The 17,874-nt window shown below is 33.9% G+C and overlaps 1 protein-coding gene across 12 annotated transcripts in view; it reads right to left on the reverse strand.

Annotated features, from left to right (window-relative positions):
* Positions 1-17,874, reverse strand: part of ORC4 (origin recognition complex subunit 4) — an 82,502-nt gene that overhangs the window by 37,343 nt on the left and 27,285 nt on the right. For 6 of the 12 annotated variants that reach the window (XM_045479740.1, XM_045479738.1, XM_045479742.1 and 3 more), the window contains 3 exons: positions 5,559-5,632; positions 2,913-2,989; positions 2,235-2,325 (listed from right to left, as the gene is read on the reverse strand). The exons of 1 other annotated variant lie outside the window; for it this stretch is intronic. In XM_045479740.1, coding sequence (XP_045335696.1) covers positions 2,235-2,325; positions 2,913-2,989; positions 5,559-5,615 — 225 coding nt within the window. In that variant the 5' untranslated portion in view covers positions 5,616-5,632. Of the gene's footprint in view, positions 1-2,234; positions 2,326-2,912; positions 2,990-5,433; positions 5,502-5,558; positions 5,633-8,267; positions 8,292-17,874 lie in introns of those variants that run through there. 5 more of the 12 variants (XM_045479744.1, XM_045479743.1, XM_045479741.1 and 2 more) reach the window with 4 other exon arrangements.

Below are 17,874 nucleotides of genomic sequence, written 5' to 3' on the forward strand. Positions count from 1 at the left end.
TAGTAACATCAAAGATCACTGTTTACAGATCACCATGACACATACGATAATGAATATGTTTGAAATATTTTGAGAATTACCAAGATGGGACAGAGACACAAAATGACCACATGCTGTTGGAAAAACGGCACCTACATACTTGCTCAACAAAGGGTTGCCAAAAATCTTCAATTTGTAAAATACACGGTATATGCAAAGTGCAGCAGAGCAAAGTAAAATGAGGTATGCCTGTACAAACCAATAAAAATAGGATATTTTTTCCTCTTCCCTTTTCTTCTGGACTACAGACAAATGTTACTTTTTGCTGATGCATAATAATCTATCATATGGATGGATGAACCAGCATTTATTAACTGGTATTCTGTTGATGGGCATTTATGTTGTTTCTGATCTTTCACTATCAATAAATGTTGTTGCAATGAGTAAGTGTATATACATCATTTATAAAGTATAAATTCCTAGAATGCTGTTGCTGAGTCAAAGGGCATATGAATTTGTAATGTGGTTAGATACTGTCTTTTATTCTAGTTATGTAAATTTATACTACCAGTAGGAACATGTGTCTATTTTCCTATAAGTTCACAATTTTAGTGTTCTCAATTTTACAGGTTTTGTCATTCTGGTAGACAAAAGTGCTAATGCTTTAAATTTGTTACTTATAAGTAAGATTGAAGATGCTTATAAGTTTAAGACAGATTTGTATTTAATTTTCTGTGACCTTTCTGTGCATATCCTTTGCTCAGTGTTTCTATTGTTAATATTATTGTTAAGAATTTAAAATATTCTAATAGCTCAAAGACATACCAATCATATGGCTCTCTTGTTAAAACTATCCCAACAGCACTGAAGTCAAACACAAAGGAAAATCATAATAAAGAAAGCAAGAATAAAAAAATAGTGGTTATATAAAATGAGCATAAGGACTGAATCAAATACAGTATAGTCAAAATGAAAAAATTATTCTAAATATAATTGTAATATAATAAATGTGAAAAAGTATTCCAAGATTAAAAAAGAAAAGAAATTACCTAGATCTGTATTCCCAACTTATATACTTCAAATACTGGAAATGGGTGAGAAGAGTAAAATACTAAAGTCCTTATTTCCTCACCTTACCTAATGTACAGTCAATATTTATTGGTTATAAAATAAGCAATATTACTTATAATTTAACTTAATTAATATAATTTAATACTTATAATTAACTTATAATTTACATAATTTTATTTAATACATAATTTTACTTCAACACATAAAAATAACTATGTTAGTGAGAAATCTAAATTCATTGCATGGAATATAGCAGAAAAGAAATTTTACGCAGCCCAAGTACTGAAAGTTAATAGTAATATATTCAACGTAACAGCTATAATTTGTCTCATATATCGAAAAGAATGTGAAAAGACAAAATCAGAGGAAAAAGCAAGAGTATGTTTTTGAGGTAACTAAGCAAAATATGATAGAGGGAAAGTAGAAAAGAATTCTAGAAGATGGGAGTATAATGAAAAAATTACTTGTGTTAGGATTAAACAGTAAATAATCAAATAGTAGGGAGAAAAGAATGCATGGTATGATAGTTACCCAATTTATAAACAGAATCAATGCCTACCTTACAGGGTTAGTATAAAACTGATAACAGATAAAAAGCACAAGTTAAGGTACAGAACATAGATAAAAAGCACAAGAAACATGCTCAATAAATGCTAATTTGCTGTTTCTACTGGCAATCACTAATTCTTTTTTTTAAAAATTTCTTTTTTTCAACGTTTATTTATTTTTGGGACAGAGAGAGACAGAGCATGAACGGGGGAGGGGCAGAGAGAGAGGGAAACACAGAATCGGAAACAGGCTCCAGGCTCTGAGCCATCAGCCCAGAGCCCGACGCGGGGCTCGAACTCCCGGACCGCGAGATCGTGACCTGGCTGAAGTCGGACGCTCAACCGACTCCGCCACCCAGGTGCCCCTGGCAATCACTAATTCTTCAAGGACAAAAGACAATGGGAAAACATCAAATGAAAATTTGTTACTGAGGAGGAAAGTAAGGTAAAAAGGATATGCTCAATTCAAATATACCACCCTAAGTTTTAAGGCTTTGCAGGTCTTCTATTATTTAAAGAAAAAAACAAAAGAAAAATTAACAAAATAATGAAAATAAAAGATATTTCCGGTATTGGCTGGAAGAATCATCACATGTCTACAGAAGCAAAGGAAATACCAGAAATCAATAGTTTTACCGTGGTCTTTCCTGATCCTCGGGGCCCAATAATGAGAACAGAGTTACTTTCTCCATGGATAGCAGTTCTTTTTAGCAGCTCAATTAAGTGTCTGAAATGACATAGATAGCCAACATTTAAAAAGGAAGCTAGAATAACTTGCTAGATAATACTTTTTAAAAGCTGAATATGAATATGCACAGAAAATAGGCATTCCCTTTTTCTCTCCCACTTGGCACTTGACTTATGCTGTATATAGTCCTACACAGAAAAACACAGGAAGAGATAGTAAGTCCATACGAATCTCTAGAAACTTCAAGAGGAAACCAAGTTAAGTGTGAAATATCTTGGCTTTATGATGATATGGGACAAGGGACAACAGTGGCAATTCTTGGAACCTTTCACTCCACAGCTGGCACTCGAGAATCAGGTACAAGACCTCAGAATTTGTCTCCATAATACCAGATGACAGAAACAACAAAAGATTCAAAGTTAAGGAGCTTTCCTGTTATGAAAACATTTATATCTGCTCTTGCTTTATAATATTCAGTGCTTCTGTATAAAAGCAAAATTTTTTATCTCTATAAAAATGTTAGCCATATTCAAGATAAAATCCATGTAAGGTAACGTAAAATCTATGTAGGTTTTTGAAAAACCTAAAGGGCATCTTTAAGTAGAAAAAGGGATAGCTAAACTTACTTGTATTGTACTTGTACTCCAAATAAGTTACTATGTGGGCTTTGATGACAAAATCTTTCCCGTAAAACTCTTTGTACCTGATTTAAAGAAGTGAGTAAATACAAATGAAAATGTTATTCATGAAATCAAAATGACTGAGAATACACATTTATAGCAGTCAGAATTAGGTATTAATCAATTTATTTAACCCTCCATAAATAGCTTGTGTTCAAGAGTTCTGGTACCATTTTCATGAGTTGTAAAATTAGTGTTTTTTTTTTCTTTTTCTTTTTATTATCCCAAGTCCCAGAAGAAAGATGAGAATTTACTTGTGAAATCCAACAAGAGAATTACTTTAGCCACATCAGCAATTGGAGGGCTGTTTTACTGCATGTGAATGAATGATTGCTTCACTTTCTACATAACGTATCAGCCAAGGAACAAAGACCCAAAAGAATCGAATAACGTAATGTCATCTAATAATGCTCATGAACCACACCCCAATCTCTAGAGACCAAACACATCTAAACTGGCTTAGTTCAAGCCCTATCCATCTACATCTATCATGACAGTCAGGATTTGAGAAAATAAAGTTTAAAAGTCTATATACTTATTGAGGACCTATTAGATTCAGAACATCCTACTACTAAAGAAGCATGACCCATGCCTGAAGAAACACTGCAAATAAATTGGGAAGAAATGACATATTGAAAAAAGCAGTAATTCAGCATATAAGGAAATGCTCAATTACATGGAAGAAATTGTGTTCATCTACACCTATAAAATGAAGAATCATTGGAATGAATTAAGAAAAAAAATCTTGTAAGGACCTAAATTTTGAGTTTGCCTTAGAAAAAAGGGCTTAGACTGGGTTTTAAAAAATTATGTCAGACAATCTAGCATAATTTTTAAAAATATAGACCATTAAAGGCATTCTGTTTCTGAATCTGCTGCTACTACAGAGGTCTTTCAGGGACAAAAGTCTTAAGAGGCTATTTCAGATTTGGTCCCATCATCAGAAGAAAGAAGCTTCCAAGATTATTTGCTTCTCCCACACTGACAACATTGGACCGATCCTTCATGTACCAAAAAGATAAATCTGAGTCCTGTTTACATGTACCAGAGGCTAAGCAAAGCAAATTATTCAGTAGAGATAAAATAATCCATATTATCATTGTATAAGAAGAGGAAAGAATAAGGAGTGATGCCAGAAGTCAACTACATGGATTTTAAAGTTAGCCTTTTCTAAATGTTAATTTTTTTAATATACAAAATTGAAACAATGAAACAGTTTTCTGGCAGGCCTGTTCTCAATAAGGCCTGTTCTTAAATAAGGCAGTCATCTGTAATATAACACAGGTATTGTATAGGTAACAGCTGATACCTATAAAACACTTAAATGAGCATCTACAGAGACTCAACTAAACATAATGCTTATTTCTCTACTTACGTAAGATCATTAGAAATCAAAAGATAAACCTCACTTTTTTTTTCTTTGTCAAACTTCATTAAAGTCTAATAGAAAGGCAAGAACTATGTATAACATCTAAGGGGTAAAGTGAAGTGAAGCTGTAGTGAACAGTGAAAGGTTCAAAAATCTCAAGTGATCTGAGATGAAGGTTAAATAGGTGTATACATGTACAGAAACTGAACTGTATGTAGATTTGTGCACTTTACTAGGATACGTAAATTATACTTCAGCTAAAAACTTTCTTTGAAACAGAGTTAAACGTTTTCCTTCCAAAAAGAAAGTAAGGTCTTATATGAAGGGATGCCAATAACTTACATTTAGTTTTTATTAGAAAAACACACAGTTCTGGCCAAGCCAGATAAATAGAAATACCAGAGCAGTTATTATACCCACTCCCTACTATATTCCTTAAGGGAGACACACATACATGTATACTCACCATTGGAATACAGTATGCACTTAATATTAAATTTTCATGATAAAAACACCCAACATACCAGGAAAAAAGACAGCATCCTCAATCTGATTAAGGGCACCTACAAAAACTATAGCTAACATCATATCAATTGTGAAAGACTGAATGTATTTCCCAAATATAAAAAATGAAACAAGAATGTTCTTTTCACTTTTACTCAATATTGCACTGAAAGTTCTAGTTGGGGCTATTAGACAATAAAAAAAATTAAAGTCAACCAGACTGAAAAGGAAGAAGTAAAACTATATTTGCAGATGACATGATCTTATATATTAAAAAACTAAAGAATACACTAAAAACTATTAGAACTAATAAGTCTGGCAAGGCTATAGGAAACAAGAGTAATATACAAAAATCAATTTCACTTAGATACACTAACAATGAACAAGTAAAAAAAAATTAAAAAACTCCCATTTATAACAGCATCACAAGAAGTAAAAGAGGAATAAATTTAACAAAGAAGTACAAAACTCTGAAGATTACATTAAAGTAGATGGAAATTAGAAGACATTTGGGAAGGCAGAAGTCAAGTTAGCACTCCAACTATCCAAAGACTTATTACAAAGAATAAATAAACGTAGTGTAAGACATTCTACCCTTTTGAATGGAAAGGGAGTTATGTTCTCCCTTCACGTTAAAGGGAGAATTCCAGTTAAGAAGATGACAATTCTCTGATCAGCGTTGCATGTTAAGAGACCTTAGGATTAACGAAAATACTAACCTGTGAAAGGAGCTCTGCATGTATTAAGTTGTTACTCTTTGATTTACGACTGCTCATTTCAACAAACTGAAATCCTTAAAAAAAAAAATTAGCATGAATACAAAACATTACTGGCTTGAAAAGATTATGTAAGAATTTACTATCATAGAATCAAAATAAACACAAGTTTTAAAACATGAAAACATGAAAATGTCCAATTTCTCAAACTTCAAAAAATTTGGGCTAAACCTAGTGTGATAATCATTTCACAGTATATGTAAATCAAACCATCATGCTATACACTTCAAACTCATACCTTAATGTATGTCAATTTTTTCTTTCTTACAGACTACTACTCCATTTCTCTTCAATCTACTATTCACATCCCTTAACTTTTTTTTTTTTTTTAATTATGGGCTTCCTTCATACAGAATGTTTCCCTCCCCATCCATCCCACAGGATCATCACATTCCACAAAACCTTTGCTTTCTTGCTCCATTCACCAACCATACACAATCATTAGAGAGTAGGTAAAATGCATCTTCTCTGAACATCCATAATTGCCTGTATTTCTCTTTACCCATAATCAAATTACATTAAAAAAGATTTCCACTTAATTGCCAGTATCCCCAAACTGAGTATATTTCAAAATTAGATGCATTTTAGCATAATGTCCAAATAAAGTTGGGAATGATAGCAGGAATGAAAAATATATATACTATTAAGAAAAAGATAACTTTTGTAAAATTCTTCTTTAGGGCAACATATTCACAGATAAATACTTTTGGTTAAAAGAACTAATTTTCTTCACATTGACTTCCAATAGCAATCCTTTACTAGTCTGGTGATAAGAACTTAAGCAGTGTTTACTTATATACCAGGAACTGTTATAAGTGCTTCGTATATACCTCATTTAATAACTCATTAACTCATATTTTTAATTTCACATACTGACAATTAGATGCCAACCCCTGGAATGCTGTTTTATGCTTCCCTGGAAATGCTAACAGGATAACATCTGAGAAAGGCTATGACAGATAAATAGCAAGAAAATCTGTCTTCCTTTTATTGTATAAGCTATGTAGCCAGGGCCTAAACTCTGGCTTCTGGTGCCAAGCTCCCAAACTGGAAACTCAAAAACAGAGTCATCAACTGCTGTCTTAACCTTTAAGAATATTTTTTCTTAGAGGAAAATTAGTCTTCTCAGCTGCCCCTAGAAGGCACCTAATCCCTAAAAGGCACCTTCTATCAGCCTAATGTCCATGCAAGGCACCTTGTTTGAGCATCTTTACATTAATTATTTTTACTTGATTCTACTTACTTTATTATTTTTTCCCTTAAATCAGAGTTGTATGTGGGGTTTAGAAAACCCTTTCAGCAAAATGAAATGACAGCCTCACTGTGGTTTAAGATACTCTTGACTATGAAAAAGATCTGTAAGTCAACATCTGAACTCACAAAAAAACATGAAATAATTGCCTACTAGAAAATGAGGACTGAATTTTTAAAAAGTGGGGGAGAGCTTTTACAATATGCTTTTGTTTTTAGGGCTATAATAGCTATTTCAAACTATCACTGAATTAAAAAATATTTTCCCCATTTCATGGATTAAGAAAACAATGCTCATGAAAGCTAAGTAAAATGTCTGAGGTCATAGGTAGGTGTCCAATCTGCCTCCTTGTATCAAATATAATTCAAGTAAACCATTAAAAGCATGCATTTGTCTTCTTTTGGGGATCATTCATGAAAGAAACACACACAGTACTTCAGTGCCTACCTTGCTGTAAATTAAATCTTAGTCAAAAGATTAATTTTAATACATTTTGCCCCTCCAAATAATAGTCAAATCTGCACTTCATAACAAAGAATATTTTAAAAAAACAATTCTAATTTAATAGACAAAAAACAAGCTTTAGAGCATGACAGGAAATATTTGTAATCCACATATTTGACAAAGGACCAATATATAAAGCATCTTCAAAATTCAACAAAAAAGAAACAATCCAATTAGAAAAATCTGCAAAAGACATAAACAGACATTCCACTGAAGAGGATATAGGGATGGCAAATAAACAAGTGAAAGATGTTTAACATTATTAGCCATTTGGAAAATGCAAATTAAAACCATAATGAAATATCAATACATATCTGTTAGAACAGCTAAAATAAAAAAAGTGAGGTAACACCAAATGCTGGTGAGGATGCAGAGAAACTGGATTTTTCACATAACTACTGGTGAGAATGCAAACTGGTTACAGCCACTCTGCAAAGTTTCTTGCTGGCAGTTTCTTAAAAACCTAAATATATTCTTACCATGCAACACAGCAAGCAACTGTACTCTTGGGTATTTATCCCAGAGAAATGAAAACTTATATTCAACCTAAAGCCTTGTGATATGAATGCTCATTACAAATTTACTCATAATAACCCTCAAACTGGCAACAATACAGATGTTCTCCAATGAGTCAACAGAATTTAACAAACTCAAACATCCATCCATATAAGGGAATATACTTGAGCAAAAAAAGAGGAGTAACTACTGATACATGCAACAACATACATGGATCTCAACAGTATTTATTACCCATAGTAAAAAAAAAAAAAAAAAAAAAGCCAACCTCAAAAGAAAATTACATATTTTCTGATTCCACTTAAACAACATTCTCGAAACAATGTGAATAATAATTTGTACTAAAAACTTCTACAGTAATTGTAGTCACCCAAGCTTACATTTGGTACTAAAATGATTAATAGCCATGTATAGATATTTAGTTCCTCTTACACTTTGTCTAGTCCTACTATTTCGGAATAGTAAATAAAATAAAGCACAAAGGGAAGTTGAAGGAGTCCCAAGATCCACTGGTACAACTGAAATGACAAGAGATTAAGAACAGAGTGGTAGTGGCTAAGAGACAGAGTCAAGGTTGCAGGGGTGAGTATAACTACAAAAGGTTGCATGGAGAGTTACTCTGTAATGGTGGAACAGTTGTGTATCTTTATTGAGGTGGTGGTCACACAAATCTATACATGGGATCAAATCACAGAGAATTATACAGACATACAAAAATCAGTGCAAGTAAAATCTGCTTAAAAATCAAATAAGACCCATAGTCCAGTTAACAATATTAGAGCAATATTAATTTCCTGATTTTGATATTGTATTATAGTTATACGAGAGTTATATGTATAACTCTATATACAGAGTTACATGAGAGGTCACCCTTAACAGCAGCTGGATGAAACCGGTTTACAGGACTCTAAGTACTACTTTTGCAACTTCTGTGAGTCTATAATAATTTCAAAATAAAAATTTAAGAAAAAGACAATTCTAATTTTAAAGTTTTTTTCCCCCAACTGCTTAATGACAAAAAATGAAATGAATAATAGTGGTACAACTAAATCCTGATTATCTGAAAATTGATTATTAGAGTATGCTTGGTTGAATTTCTCTTCAAATTATACCAGTGCATCCAGGGACTACTTCCACTTCCTACTTTGCTTTCTATAATATGATTTTATTTGCTATTCTAAAATAGTAGGACTAGACAAAGGGTAAGAAGAGCTGAATGTCTATGCATGACTATTACTCATATTGGTGGAACCTGGGTGACTCTAATTATTTAATTGTAGGAATTTTGGTACAACCTACTATTACTTACTGATACTATTTCAAGGAGCAGTGAAATGGGTAATTCCAAAGAATGGCTTACTCTCATATTATTTCTTTAGCTTCCAGTGGACCTTCCTCTCAAATTATGTTCTGCTAGAGTGAACGCACCAGTTTTCAATCTCAGATGCTGGAGTAACAACTGGCCTATTACACTGCCTGAAGAATTTCAACCCAATCCACTTCTGTCACTAGCTGCTTCGATCCCATTTTACATCAACATCATTTCTAGACCAGAAATCTATAGCAACTTTTTTATCGGTCTCCAACTCTTATACTCATTAGTGATACCACTTTCACATAAAAACCCCTCAGTTCCCCCCAAGCCCCCAAATTCTGAATTCCAAATTCTCTAACACCATTTAAAAGGAAGGGTCTGGGAGCACCTGAGTGGCTCAGTCAGTTAAGTGTCTCACTTCAGCTCAGATCATGATCTTGTGGTTCACGAGTTCAAGCCCTGCGTTGGACTCTGTGCTGACAGCTTGGAGCCTGGACCCTGCTTCAGGTTATGTGTCTCCCTCTCTCTGCCACTCCCCTCCTTGTGCTCTCTCTCTCTCTTTCTCAAAAATAAATAAAAACATTTAAACAAAATTTAAAATAAAAGTTAAAAAAAAAAATAAAAGGAATGGAGTGCCTGGATGGCTCAGTCAGTTAAGCATCTGACTTTGCTCAGGTCATGATCCTGGGGTCCATGGGTTCGAGCCCCACGTGGCTCAGACAGCTCAGAGCCTAGAGCTTGCTTCAGATTCTGTGTCTCCCTCTCTCTCTCTCTGCCCCTCCCCCACTCATGCTCTGTCTCTCTCCATCTTTCAAAAATGAATAAACGTTAAAAATAAATAAATAAATAAATAAATAAATAAATAAATAAATAAATGGAATGCTCTGAATGACTAGCTTCTCAGTTTAACTTACTAGCTCCTTCTATTAATATTCTGTCTGAACATTCAACAATTCTTGTATCCTGCTTCATACCAACCTCTGGAATACGTTCCTGTGATACCCCTATATACTCCTACTCTGGGTAAAGTCTGAGGGGATGTGTCTGTCAAATGCTTTCAGGATATATGCTATCTTCTCCTTTCATAAAATTTAATCATCACACAGTGTGATATAACTAACTCTGTGCTTACTTATATGTTTGCTCCGCTGGGTCACAGTCTCCTTAAAAGAAGGGCTCAGAAATTATGCCTATCATTGTATCCAAACCAGCCAGTACAATGTTGGCATACAACTGGTTTTCAAGAAAAGTATTTGATAAATGAATACATGCTAGGTAGTGGAGGATGTCCACAGGTAAACTAGCTGCCAAAAAGAAGCCAAAGCCAGGTTAAATCAACTTCTTAGCTAAGTTTCAAATTTTTTAGCAATTACATGCCATGACTCTAAAAAAAACTGCCAAGTATAAAAGAATAATAAATTATAAAAATACAGAATGACTTATTCTCTAATTCAAGTAAAATATATGCAGTATATCTCATGGTAGTGTCACAGCAATGGAATTTCAAAATGGTTAAAATATAGTTAAATTATTTATGAAATTCATTTAACAGAGAACTTACAAGATTAACAAAAGATAAAGTACATGAAAATTTTTTAAGAAATAATTTTTAAATCAAGTTGCAAAGCATATAAAGCTGTATGTCTGGTGATTCAAAAGAAGCTAACGTCAATTATTGTTAGACAAAGACATCAGGAATCTTTATCTTTTTATAAGTGACTGACAGCTTGCTAGTAACATTAAAAAAATTAGCAAAATATTCTTTCTGGAATTAGGGTTGTATATTTCAAATTTTATTTACTGCCTTCAATTAAACCTTGAGGTTTAGGAGGAATATTTATTCCAAATGAAGATTAAAATTACTAGTCAATAGCTACACTTTTCCTTTTCTAATTTGTAATTTTGCCATGATTTGGAATATTCTCCTTACTCATTTCAAACTTGAAAATGCTAGATGCATTTTAGCATGTCTGAAAAATTTGGCAATACTTTAAACCTTTTACTGAATATATGAAAAGATTTCCATTTTTGAAATTAAACCAGAAAAAAGTAAAGGTATAAGAAGTGAATATGAAGATACCAGAATTTTTCTAGAAATTTTTAGTTTTTCTTAGAAAGTCACAAGTGATGAAACTAAATATATATATATATATATATATATATATATATATATATACACACACACACACACACACACATATATTTAAGAACATTATTCAAATTAGAACTGTGAATAAGGAGAAGTAAATGGTAAAGACCATTTATATCAAATTTAAGATAAACGCAAATTCAGAAAGAGCCAAGGAAAAGGAGAACTAGAGAAATGAAATTGGTAGCAATATGTGTCCTTAAAGAGCTTTGTTACTAGCAGGCCTAGATTTGGGTTCTTGTTCTGTGGTGTCACTTTTGCAAATTAACTTTCCTAAGTCCTAGTTTTCTCCTCTGCAAAATTGAGATAAAACTATTATCTAGCTCACTGGGTACTGTGGGGGTTAAATTAAATGGTTTACTTGATATGCCATGCTGTCAAATCCCATGCACAGTGAACACAGTACCCTTTCTAAATTATCACATTACATTAGAGAAGAACCAAAATGAGGATGAGAGGGGTGCAGAAGCACATCGTCTTGTTCTAAACAATTTCTGTGACAGTACTTCTTTGACAATGCAATAAATGTCAAGTGCAACTTCAACTAAGGTACCTCAGAACTATGAGAGCATACTTCAATGGTATACATTCACTGAGTTTTGCTCAATACAAAATAATACAGTTTTAAATACTGGTATAATAAAAAGAAATTATGGGCAGATCAGTCTATAGTTACATGGATCCCAAAGACCTCAAATCACTAATTGTAAGAAGCTATTCAACACCTGGAAGAGATGATTGCTAGGCAGCATCCCCAGAGTTTCAGATTTAATAGGTCTGGGGTAGTGGTTGAGAATTTGCATTTCTGTTAAGTTCCCAGATGATGCTCCTCTTGCTAGTTCCCAAACCGTATTTTGTGTACTACTGAGAAGATTGACTTGATTACTTTGCATTCCACATCAGACCTGGTAAAACTGATGAGACCACAGAAGGTAAAGAAATCTATGGGTATAGAAAACATCTCTTCAAACCAAGCTAAGCCTAAAGGTAAACAGTATCTAAGGATCACACTTAAATAGTTATCTAAGGGTTATCAAAACAGGAGAATTTGGAATAGGAAAGACACCAGGAAGCCAAGGGATTTTTATCACGGTAAATAAACAAATAAGCTAGAAAGCTTCCTATTAGATAGAAAAATAGACCACTGAACATAAACCACAAGTAGAATAAGAAAGTGAGAAGAATTTTTCTTTCCTCTAGTTACTGAAAAGTAACAAAGGTTTTGTCCTATCATCTGATAATTCAGAAAGACTTTGGAGGACATTCCAAAACAGTATACATTCTGTGATCTACTTGAGAGATTCTTTTGGTTGCCTGGATGTTTTACATTTACATGTTGTCCCCTGATTTAAAAGAAACCCAAAAATCTGTCCTGCAAAGAATTTTAAAATTGTTTTGATATATATGCTTTAACAGCATAGAAGACAATGTTTTTACAAGCAGTTTTTGATTCGTCAAGATTTCTTGGGAAAAATTAAAATCCCTAGGCTAAAAAAAATTAAAAGTAAAAATTAGTGTCTAAAAAATACTTTGGAAAATAGTTATTAACCTAGTACCAGTCTCAGACTGGTATCAAACAACATGAAAAGCACTTAATATAAAAAGAACAATAAGATGTGCTTGATTCAGGAGATAGGACAAACATTTGCTCTGATGAAGCCAGCTAAATAATGGTGCTAACTGAAGATTACAGTCTCACAGTTCCAATGACAAGATGAGAAAAGCACTAATGGTGTGGCACTGTTAGGCTGTGTCAGTTACTATGATGCCAAGTGGGTGGTCAATGGCAAAGAACAAGTAGTATTCAGGTAGACATGAGCAAAATGGATGAATGGTCATTAAAAAAAAAAAAAAAAAAAAAATCCCAGGGCAATAGATCTGAATCTTTAGGGGTAGTATCCGCCCCTCCCCCCTTTTAGTGCCAAAAATATTATTCTGATATATAGCGTTGGAAAAAAACTGGAATAGTGTCACAGAACATGCCTGTAGAATTGCTGGTAAATGACAATGGGTTTTTTTTTTTTTTTTTTTTTTTTGTTCAACGTTTATTTATTTTTGGGACAGAGAGAGACAGAGCATGAACGGGGGAGGAACAGAGAGAGAGGGAGACACAGAATCGGAAGCAGGCTCCAGGCTCTGAGCCATCAGCCCAGAGCCTGACGCGGGGCTCGAACTCACGGACCGCGAGATCGTGACCTGGCTGAAGTCGGACGCTTAACCGACTGCGCCACCCAGGCGCCCCTAGGGTTGTTTTTATAAAACCTGAGCAACTTAGGCCTGTGTTAATTTGTCCACTTCCCTAGACACTGATCTCTTGAGCAGTTAAGTGTACCATATGAGATTGTTATCAGAGGAATTTATTGCCAATATCCACAGATGGAAGGTACTTTTTTGCCCAAGGCCACCTGCTTCAAACACTGTTGAGGATGTGATGACCTCACAGCCTAAAAAATGCAGAGAAGCTACCAGATACCCTGTGAAGAGCAGTAAAGCAGAAAAAAAATTTTTTTTCTTAAACAAAAACCACACTTTTTCTTCCTATTTACTTAATGTTTCCATGCATTGGTCTTGGTGAATAGATATTTAACCTAATTAATTACCTGCCCTTATTTATTGTACACGTTTATGCGAGAGTTAAAGTTGATTCTTAATTACATAACCTTTTCTCTATATATATTACCACCAGACCAAAGGGTTCAGAATACAAATGAGGCAATGACTTTAAAAAAAAAAAAAACCTTCACACTTGAAGATACTAAAAACTCTTAACCAGATAACTAAAAACAATCAATGTCATTTTACCCATGCATAAATGTGCACATATGAAGCTACTCAAGCCAGAATATTCATTCACGCAACAGCCAAATAAAGCATACCATTCACGGAATATTCTCACACACACACACACACACACACACACACACACACACACAGACACACAAACAAACAGATATAATTTGTTTTTCATTAACGGTCTTCTAGATGTTCTTACATGTCCAGAGCTATGGCACTAAACTTGAAAGGCTTCCTGGCTATGCTACCCAAGATTTTACTTTCACTAGAAGCTAGCTGTCAATAGAGAAAAAGCTAAAGCTACACAGAACAGGCATCTTTAAAGTATCTGAATGTCGGGGTGCCTGGGTGGCTCAGTCCGTTAAGCATCCAGCTTCAGCTCAGATCATTATCTCTCAATTTGTGAGTTCAAGCCCCATGTTGGGCTCTGTGCTGAAAGCTGAGAGTCTGGAGCCTGCTTCAGATCTGTCTCCATCTCTCTCTGCACCTCCCCTGCTCACGCTCGCTCTCTCAAAAATAAACATTAAAAAAATAAATAAGTAATAAAAAAATAAAATGTCTGTTAATCATTCTTCTCACCTAATTATACTGTCAACATTCCTCAGGATCATGTAGTATAGTGGAATCAAACTAAAGGGTAGTTAGATCATAGCCAATTCATCTATGATGGGATTCTGCTCTTTATTATTTCTTATATCCCTGTGCACCCAGCGAGGTACCTTTAATGTGGTATGTACAATGAAATGCAGTAGGTCCAGTGAAAGCATTCTTCTCACAAAACAAGAGTACAAGCTCACAAATTATTACACTTTTTTATTTTAAAAAGGCAAAGGAAAATCAGCTGGCATTAATGAAGTTTTGGACCCAAGGGTAACCTTAAACTATAATTAGAAACATACACAAAGAATCAATCATTTGCTTTACTCTATGTAAGTTTCCCAAATATCATTAATTGCCTGGGAAAATTCTTCTAAAACATGATTTGCATGTCTTGGTCATAAATCTGGGTCTACAGAATGTTCTCTGATGAACTTTGCTCTACTACCAGGTCTAGGACTCACTGCTCTACACTATTGGCTCAAATAAGTGAATTGCAATGTAGCTCTGACTTCTCTCTTAGGTCATACTACTCAGTTCTGACATACACATAAAGGTGGATACATACAGAGGGTGGAAAGCTTCTCACCACACCAATTCCAGAGCACTTCTAAATTGTAAATCAGAAAGGTACTGACCACTGAAATTTGTTCCTATGTTGACAAATGACCAAAACGACAGGAATTATAAAATTATGTCACATGAAGCTGCCTGCTCAGAGTAGCCTATCTACATTTTCCATGGTCCCTACAACTCACACTAATTGAAGAAGAAATGTTAAAAGGTGAAACACTAAAATATATTCCTTGATGGATACTTAGCAAACCTATATGTGGAATTTTAGACTTTTAAAGAGATGTTAAACAAAGCAGGATGACTACATTAATTTAAGATACAATCATGTGTATATTCAGCTTCCACTTACCAACTGAGGTGGCTTATTTATCACAGTAATTACCCATTTCTATTCTTTCCAAAAACTACATGTCGACTAATTCCTAAAAATTATGAAACATGTCCTTTACTGCTCCTGAGATTTCAATGGGCACTTACAGCTCTTCTTTATCATAATGCCTTCCTCAGCTCCAACCTTCACTCAGAGCCTCTATACGTCATTGTCTCTACATCATACATTTTAAATTAACTCTGGCCAACAATAAAACATAAAAGCGATTATTGTGAAAATCTCTTAACTTGTAAAAACATAACAAGAAAAGAAATAAATGACAGTAATAACGTATTCCCAAATAGAGCTCAATATTCAGCAAGATGTCAGGTTGTTTTCCCAGCCTAGAGATGGCGAACATAAATCTACCAGGTAGGCACAGCCAACTTAATGTCTTCATCTTAGTTTGGTTCTAATCATTGTCTTTGAGACTAACAGAATAAGAAATGATTCAGGGAAAACCAACTTGGATAAACTCCTGGGGAAGTCCTTTTAAGTCAGATTTTTTTTTTTTTTAAATTGAACTACAGATGGCACATAATGTTACATTAGCTCCAAGTAGAGAACATAGTGATTCAAGAAGTCTTTACATTATGCTTTGCTCACTGCAAGTGTAGCTACCATCTGTCACCATACAACAATATTGCAATACCATTGACTATATTCTAAATGCTGTACCTTTCACCTCCATGAGGAAATGCTGTACCTTTCCTATACATTCCATAATTGGAAGCCTATACCTCCTACTCCCCTTCACCCATTTTGCACATCCCCCCCCCCCCACCACTCCCTTCCCCTCTGACAACCATCACTTTATTTTCTGTATTTCTGGGTCTGTTTCTATCTTGTTGTTGTTTATTCACTTGTTTTGGTTTTTATATTCTACATATAAGTGAAATCATAAGGGATGTCTTTCTCTTAGCATAATTTCACTTAGCATAATACCCTCTAGGTCCATCTATGTTGTTGCAAATAACAAGATCTCATTCTTTTTTATGCCTGAGTAATATTTCACCAATTCAAACAAAAAAAATCAGATTTTTTTAAGTTTAGTAAATTGACCAAATATCTCCCAGCTTGCTGATTAGTAACAGGATATAATTTCTGTATTATAAGATAAAACCAAATTGTAACTGGTAATATCTAAAAGAACTTCAAGTTATCAAATCTTACAAAGGCACAGATTATGACATTTGCTTTGATAACCACCAGCTATAGCTGAGAATAAGCTGCTCAATAAATTACTGAATTGATTTAATAAATATTTCAAAGTAAAAAACATTGTTTCACCAAAATAATACTGTTGCTTTAAGTCACTAAGTCCTTTTATGCCACAGATTTTAGGTACTCAACTTGTCAGCTGTGTAAATTAGATATAATTTTTTTGGTAGTATTATTACATGGTGATTAACATTTCCCGACTAATTTGACTCAAGACATAAATAAGATGGCTATACAACATATTTGTGTGCCTATGTGTGTGTGTGTATATATATATATATATATATATATATATATATATATATGTATGTATAAATGATTATGGTTTCAGTTTCAGACACTGCTTAAAGGAATATTTTCACCCCATTAAATAGAAATTGTTACCTGGAATGACATTACAAACAAAATAGAAGATAAATGCAATCTAAAAAAAATGATTAAATATTTATTTAAATAAATAAATGTATAACTGCCTCCCTGTATTATAATGAGAAAACCAAGTAGCACCAAGCTAATAACAAAGATTCTCAATCAATTCAATTTAACAAATATTTAGTGAATGGGTACTTATTACAAGGCCCTATGAGAAGCACTATGGGAAAGATAAAATATTAAAGTTGGTCTCTATCCTCAAAAAGCTTAAAGTCTGACTGGAATAAGATATATGAATATAAAAGTAGAAAAAGCAGTGAAAGTACAAAACAAGGAATAAACTCATGGATTTAGTAATGAAAGGGGTCTTAAAGAACATACAGTCCACTTTTTATTAAGAGTAGAAATTGGGCAGAGAGATTTTTTTTAAAGTTTATTTATTTGAGAGAGAGCGAGCGAGAGAGGGAGTGAGCACTGGTGCGTAAACGCACATGAGTGGGGGAGGGGCAGAGAAAGAGGGAGACACAGAAGCTGAAGCAGGCTCCAGGCTCTGAGTTGTCAGCACAGAGCCTGATGTGGGGCTCGAACCCACAA

Source organism: Leopardus geoffroyi, chromosome C1, assembly GCF_018350155.1.
Source record: "Leopardus geoffroyi isolate Oge1 chromosome C1, O.geoffroyi_Oge1_pat1.0, whole genome shotgun sequence".
NCBI classification, from domain to species: Eukaryota; Metazoa; Chordata; class Mammalia; order Carnivora; family Felidae; genus Leopardus; species Leopardus geoffroyi.